Here is a 7,424-nt window from a genome sequence, read left to right as displayed (position 1 = left end):
ACCGCTGAAACTTAATCTTCTTTTGTGTTGCTTCAATGCCTCTACTTTGAATTATTTCTTTATGAGTTAACTTTTATGCAAGACTTATTGATGCTTTTCTTGAAGTGCTATTCATGAAAAGTCTTTGCTTTATGATTCAGCTTGTTTACCCATGTCATATACATTGTTTTGATCGCTGCATTCACTACATATGCTGTACAAATAGTATGATCAAGGTTATGATGGCATGTCACTCCGTAAATTATCTTTGTTATCGTTTTACCTCGCTCGGGACGAGCGTAACTAAGCTTGGGGATGCTGATACGTCTCCAACGTATCGATAATTTCTTGTGTTCCATGCCACATTATTGATGTTATCTACATGTTTTATGCACACTTTATGTCATATTCGTGCATTTTCCGGAACTAACCTATTAACAAGATGCCGAAGTGCCAGTTCCCGTTTTCTCGCTGTTTTTGGTTTCGTAAATCCTAGTAACGAAATATTCTCGAATCGGACGAAATCAACGCCAAAGATCTTAGAATCCCCGGAAGCATCCAGTAACACACGAGAGGGACCGCGAGGGGGCACAGGCCCACCACACCATACCTCGGCGCGGCCTAGGGGTGGCCCGCGCCCCTAGGGTTTGGCCAGCCCTTCGACCCCCGGCGCCGCCTCTTCGCCTATAAGAAGCCCCCGGATCGAAAACCCGATACCAATTGACGAAACCCACGAAACCTTCCGGAGCCGCCGCCATCGCGAAGCCAAGATCCGGGGGACAGGATCTCTGTTCCGGCACGCCGCCGGAGCGGGGAAGTGCCCCCGGAAGGCTTCTCCATCGACACCGCTGCCATCTCCACCGCCATCTTCATCACCGCTGCTGCTCCCATGAAGAGGGAGTAGTTCTCCATCGAGGCTCGGGGCTGTACCGGTAGCTATGTGGTTCATCTCTCTCCTATGTAGTTCAATACAATAATCTCATGAGCTGCCTTACATGATTGAGATTCATATGATGATGCTTGTAATCTAGATGTCATTATGCTAGTCAAGTGAGTTTTATCTATGTGGTCTCCGGAGACTCCTAGTCCCACGTGTGTAAAGGTGACAGTGTGTGCACCGTGTGGGTCTCTTAGGCTAGATTTCACAGAATACTTACTCATTGAATGGCATAGTGAGGTGCTTATTTATATCTCTTTAAGATTGCAAGCATGTTGTATCACAATTTATCCATGTGCTACTCTAGTGATTTGTTATTAAAGTAGTTTATTCCTCCCGCATGTGTGTAAAGGTGACGAGTGCGTGCACCGTGTTAGTACTTGGTTTATGCTATGATCATGATCTCTTGTAGATTATGGAGTTAACTATTGCTATGATAATATTGATGTGATCTATTCCTCCTACATATGCATGAAGGTGACAAGTGTGCATGCTATGCTAGTACTTGGTTTAGTAGCGTTGATCTATCTTACACTAAAGGTTACTTAAACATGAGCATTATTGTGGAGCTTGTTAACTCCGGCATTGAGGGTTCGTGTAATCCTACGCAATGTGTTCATCATCCAACAAAAGTGTAGAGTATGCATTTATCTATTCCGTTATGTGATCAATGTTGAGAGTGTCCACTAGTGAAAGTGTAATCCCTAGGCCTTGTTCCTAAATACTGCTGAGTTACTACTGCTTGTTTACTACTGCTGCGTTACTACTGCTGCGTTACTACCGCTTGTTTATCGTTTTACCGAGTTACTATCGCTGCAATACCACCACCATCAACTACACGCCAAGCACTTTTCCGGCACCGTTGCTACTGCTCATACTTATTTATACCACCCGTATTTCACTATCTCTTCGCCGAACTAGTGCACCTATTTGGTGTGTTGGGGACACAAGAGACTTCTTGCTTTGTGGTTGCAGGGGTTGCATGAGAGGGATATCTTTGACCTCTTCCTCTCTGAGTTCGATAAACCTTGGGTATCCACTTAAGGGAAACTTGCTGCTGTTCTACAAACCTCTGCTCTTGGAGGCCCAACACTGTCTACAGGAAAGGAGGGGGAACGTAGACATCAGGCGGCCCTCGGTGTAGCCTATGCCGAGGACCAAACCAGGCTACGCCGAGGGTTCCCGGCCCTCGGCATATCGCCCCATTCCTGTAGTGGTGACACCCGCAGATAGCATGCAGTGAATTTTATGCATCTCCATTTCTAGTTTTTCTTTCACGCACGTAATATAAGGGGACAAAAAAAGATATGCACATCTGATGAAAATATCAGTAAACACAAGTGGTGAATCTGGTTTACCTGCCGTTAAAAGAAAACTTTGCACGTCAACGGTAGGCAGCGTGTACGTTGCCGTGTAGGACAAATGGACAATACAAAGGTGGACGCCACAGGTTGTGTACTGTATTCGGACGGTGCATCTCGTCGCTCTCCGCAAGTTGGCCACGGACTGCATCTCGGTCACATTCACGAACGCGACGGGATCCCGCCAGCTTTCGTCTAGGTTCCACCTTCTAAATCTCACCACGCACGTCCGTTTTGTCTCTTTCCTTCCGTGGGGAGACGATGTGGAACCCCTTGTACACTGAAGTATACGTACAACATGCGTAGATTGGCTAGATCGTTCCATTCCATGTACCACATATATACACAACCACAGCGGGTGTAAGCGTATCTCCATCGATGATCCGCTAACCTTTAAATAGTAGCCGGCATCATACATATCGGCTATGGATTGATCGCCGGTTAAATGACAACCAAAATTTATTTGGTTTCCACACCTATAATCTCCAAATCAGCTCCTAATATGAAAAAACAAGAAAAAAAAAATGCAAATCGCACACTGGCGTGTCCGTGGCCAACTTGTTTCACCTGGCCACGCTCGAGCACGGGATGAAACCGGAAGGTTTTAAACATAAGGTCATACAACCCAACTTTACATATAAAGCCAACAACACATAGTTTTACACCGGGTTCGAAACCCACCACCACATCTCAGCTAAGGTAGTTCGTACAGACCCAAAGCACCGACAGTTCCGGATCGCTAGTCCACAAACACACAAACCAACACCCGACGCACAAGGGAAGTCATCCGTCGTCCGCATCTGGAGCCTCCGCACCTCATCCATCGCCACGTCCAGGAGCCTCCTATCATTCGGTCTGACCAAAACCCTCCATCTCTGCATGTATAGTGACATGTGTAACAATGCATCAGCCGGATAATTGATCATTTTCCCTTCGATCGCGAGTTTATTTCTGATATTCCAAAGCGCCTAGCTTTGTGTCGCAAAAGTAATTCAAACTAGTCTACGAAGCACACCCGACACCCCTTGGACAAGACCCAGAAATTGTCCGGCCCTGCCGGGTTCCAGTCACAACTCAGGAGTTCCCTAACACCCGCCCACATAAACATGGCTAGGTGGCAGCCGAAGAATATATGGTTACAGTCCTCCGCCTCCCCGCAGAGAGCACAACTCCCATCCGATGGGCCATGCCGCTTGACCAGCTGATCCCCGGCCGGCAGTCTACCCCGTAGGAGTTGCCATAGAAAATCTTGATCTTGGGTGGTACCCTACTCTTCCAGACATCGGTTAAGTGGGTAACTTCCGCCCCCAAAGATAACCTACAATACAGGGAGTTCACCGAGAACTTCCCAGACTCCTCAAGGTCCCAGGACACCTTGTCTCTCCCCTGACTAAACGGGTGAAGGTAAAAACCCTAATATGCCACCCCTCGGCCGTTCTGATCGCTGCCACCTTAGCAAACGGGTTATCGCAGCAATCGCAAAGACGTGGGGAGCTCACTCTGAGCTTCCCGCCCCGGTCCACCAGTCCTTCTAGAAATATGTTTTATTTCCGTCGTGCACCTGATGCCTCGCCCCAGCTTGAAATACCATTTCAGCTTCTGAATGGAATTCCGGAACAGAGATCCCTGCATGGGCACCCCATGGGAGAAAATGTCCTGCTCGGCCAGGTACTTGGCCCTCAGAAGGTCCGCCCATAGACCCTCTGCGTCTTTATACAGTTTCCAAACCCATTTCACCGTCAAGGCGATGTTCCTGCGTTTTGTATTGAGGATCTCCAGGCCCCAAACGCCTTGGGTTTACAAACCGTGTCCCAATCCACCATATGGAAACCGGGAGGTGGTCCCGGTGACGCTGCGACGCACCCTTGGCGCGACGGGTTCGTGGGGGATGTGGCAGCGGCCACCCTAGCCGGAAGCTCCTTCCTCCGGTGCATGGCCGCTGGTGAGCGCAATCCGGCTGACGTCGCCCCCCCCCCCCCGCTCCCTTCCTCCTCCACCCCCAGGGCCCTCGACGTTCACGAGTTGTCTCGCGAGCGCCCCATTAATGTACACGGTCAAGGATGCCTCCTCCTCAGTCAAGGGCCATGCATGGGCGGCAGGTGGATGGCGACAAGGCCCTGGAGAGTTGCTGCAAAACCTCTATTTAGCTACTCCAGGTCAACAACCTCTTTTTATACAAAAAAAAAATCTGAAGGTATGGTACACATTAAAAGGAGAACATATGTTGTATTTTGATCTATAAAAAAGATTAAGTTGTCACAAAAATCTGAATTCTCTTTCCTTATATACATCAATATATTTATTTTTGATAGCTTAAATATACTGCATTTTCTAGCTACCGAGACTTGGCACGAGTATTCAAAACGTGTGTATGTATTTTTGGAAAAATTGCACCAGGTGAAACAATGCATGCTATGTAGAGAGAAAGAAAAATGGACGAAGAAATCATGTTTTGACGACTTTCAAAACAAGCCAACGAATGCAGGTCATGTAGCAGCAAAGAGTCAACATGCCAGGAGCAGTCGTACATTGAGTAAGCAAGCCACTTTTTTAAAGTTCTACACAGCAACACTGATCAGTTTCGAATCCACCACCGTCGAATGATATACTCCATACGATACAAATTAATTGATTCAATTTCATTAAAATATGCATATATCTAGAGCTAAAATACATATACATACACATCCGTATCTAGACAATCCAGAATCAATTATTTGGATCGAAGGAGTACATACAAAGCAACTGAACAAGATGTTGTTTTATAATCACAACGGAGAGATCTTCTAGTTCTTGGGCAGGAGCACGTCGCGGACCAGCTCGTCGAAGTTGCCGTGGGAGGAGCCGCCGGGCATGGCCGCCTTGCGAGCGCACTCCTTCCAATCCACCGCCCTCTTCCTCATCCCCTTGCCCTTCTCTCCTTCCATGATCTCCGTGATGAGCCCGGCGACGGCGTCGCGCCGGACGTTGCTGTCGATCTCCATGCCGACCCCCCACTGTTGGCACTGATACCTGCAGTTGGTCTGCTGGTCGGCGAAGAAGGGCCAGCTGATGACGGGCACGCCGCCACACAAGCTCTCCATGGTGGAGTTCCAGCCGCTGTGCGTGAGGAAGGCGCCCACGGCGGGATGATCCAGCACCTCCTGCTGCGGGCACCATGACGGCATGAGCCCGCGCCCGGCGGTCTCGGCCAGGAACTCCTCGGGCAGCACGGCCGCGTCGCCCTTGACGAGGTCCCGGCGAACGACCCACACGAACTGCCTCCCGCTCTGCGCTAGGCCCCACGCGAACTCCACCATCTGCGCGTTGGTCATGACGGTGATGCTGCCAAAGTTGACGTAGACGACGGAGCCGGGCGCCCTGCCGTCGAGCCACTCCAGGCACTCGTCCTGCTCCTTCCACAGGCTGAGGTTGATGGCGGAGCGCGCGGTGGGAGGCTCCTCGCGCGCCAGGAGCGGGAGCGGGCCGAGCGCGTACACCTTGGGCAGGCCGAGCGCTTCCATGGCCGCCACCGCCTCGCCCTCCAGCTCGTCGAGGCTGTTGAGGATCACGGCCGACGCGCCCGCCGTGCGCTCCGTCTCTCTGAGGACGTAGTGCACCATGTACTCGTCCGGGTCCGTGGTGCGGAAGAAGGTCGGGAAGTCCCGCAGCCGCATGCCCCTCAGCCCCGGCACGTCGTCCACCGGCGTGTCAAGGTATCCGTTCGTCAGCTGCTCGACATCTGCACGTTACGTGTAAAAGACAGATAAGATAAGATAAGAGCTACAGCATGCAGCTGTTAATGGCAGAATGTGCACGTGTTCGATAAATGCCTGACGTGCGCACTCATGGTCATGGAGGAAGAATCATGTACCTTTGAGTGGGGCGAGGCCACGCTTCATGAGGAGGCGGTAGTGGCGGTAGCCGAGGTAGCTGATGGCGCTGGCGGTCCAGAGCTGGACGTAGGTGAGGCCGAGCTCCTTGGCAGCCTCCATGGAGAACCCCATGACGACGTCGGAGATGACGCAGGTAACGGGCGGGTGTGCCGTATCGGCGTTGAGCTTGGCCAGAACGCGGCGGAAGGGGCCGAGGCAGGTCTCCGTGGTGGACTTGCAGAGCGCCGGGATGTCCTGCGTCACATCGTCATCGTCGGACTGGGGCAGGCCGTCGGGGATGGTTGCGAAGCGGAAGCCCGGGACGCCGGCCACCGCGGCCGGGCCACGGGACCGGACTAGGCGAGCCTGGTTGTACTCGGTGTTGACGAAGGTGACGTGGAAGCCCCGGGCGTGGAGCAGCTTGGCGACGTTGAGCATCGGGGTGATGTGGCCCTGCGCCGGGTACGGCAGGCACACCGCGTGTGGCCTCTCCGCCGCTCCCATGGATCCCATCTCTGGAGATGACAAGCTAATTCCTTCTCCCTGTGTTTAGACTCAGACTCAGAGCCGATCGAGATGAAGATGGATCGATCGATGGGATGGCAATGGCAATGAAGGGTTGGCTCTCTGGCTGCACTCTTGTGGCACTGTGTAACTTGGTTGGCTTGCAGTCGATATGATCTGGTTTGGTATGGGCGCTTGCATTTATAGGCACGGCGGCTATCATCTCAAAAGCATCAAATAAAGAGGCATGGCGGCTATTGCACTATGACACTGAGAAACGACGTTTTGTTATTACTAACGCAAGGGATGACGTATCAGGATTGCGCTCGTTAGCTGGAGTTATATATTGTTTGTTTATTGCTCCGTCCCCTTCGACGATGGAGAGTCTACCGTCTCCACAGAAAGCAGCCGGGGCGTGTCGTGTGATCATGTAGGGGTGAGCATGACATGAGGTCGGTACGCGCGCAACGGCGCCGCATGGACCAATCTGGCTGGCTGGCAGCCGACCCGGCGATCCGGGGCCTTTGGACTGGGATGCGATGCACTGCATGCATGCATGCTCTTCTGTTCCACCATGTGCTATACGTGCGCGACGTAATTTCCAATAGTGCGCTCTGACCCGGCCGGCAATGTAAGGGATCTGGATCAGCAAGTATAAATCTAATCGACCCATATTTTGCTAATTCTTAGCCAACTGATAATTAGATGATTTTGAGCTGGCTTCTAGAAAATTGGATTTTATTATAATTTGTGTTAGCTAGTTATGAGTTATATTTGTCGGGGGGAAGA

At 51.3% G+C, this 7,424-nt stretch overlaps 1 protein-coding gene across 1 annotated transcript; it reads right to left on the bottom strand.

Moving 5' to 3' along the window:
- Positions 1 to 4,895: 4,895 nt before the first annotated feature.
- LOC124688421 (7-deoxyloganetin glucosyltransferase-like) lies at positions 4,896 to 6,868 on the bottom strand. Its single transcript, XM_047222101.1, has 2 exons — positions 6,131 to 6,868; positions 4,896 to 5,998 (listed from the first exon to the last, which is right to left on the bottom strand). The coding sequence occupies exons 1-2, from the start codon at positions 6,642 to 6,644 to the stop codon at positions 5,064 to 5,066; spliced, it is 1,449 nt and encodes a 482-aa protein (XP_047078057.1). The 5' UTR covers positions 6,645 to 6,868; the 3' UTR covers positions 4,896 to 5,063.
- Between the last annotated feature and the right edge of the window lie 556 nt (positions 6,869 to 7,424).

This window comes from Lolium rigidum, chromosome 2 (assembly GCF_022539505.1).
Source record: "Lolium rigidum isolate FL_2022 chromosome 2, APGP_CSIRO_Lrig_0.1, whole genome shotgun sequence".
Taxonomy (NCBI): domain Eukaryota; kingdom Viridiplantae; phylum Streptophyta; class Magnoliopsida; order Poales; family Poaceae; genus Lolium; species Lolium rigidum.
The sequence above is the reverse complement of the archived record's forward strand: the minus strand, read 5'-3'. Positions and strand labels throughout refer to the sequence as shown.

What these genes read in the sequence shown, in the direction of transcription:
- LOC124688421 (XM_047222101.1), bottom strand. Translation starts at nt 6,644, where the DNA reads ATGGGATCCATGGGAGCGGCGGAGAGGCCACACGCGGTGTGCCTGCCG. An exon ending in TGGCCTCGCCCCACTCAAAG is followed by an intron (nt 5,999 to 6,130) that starts GTACATGATTCT and finishes CGTAACGTGCAG; the next exon opens with ATGTCGAGCAGCTGACGAAC.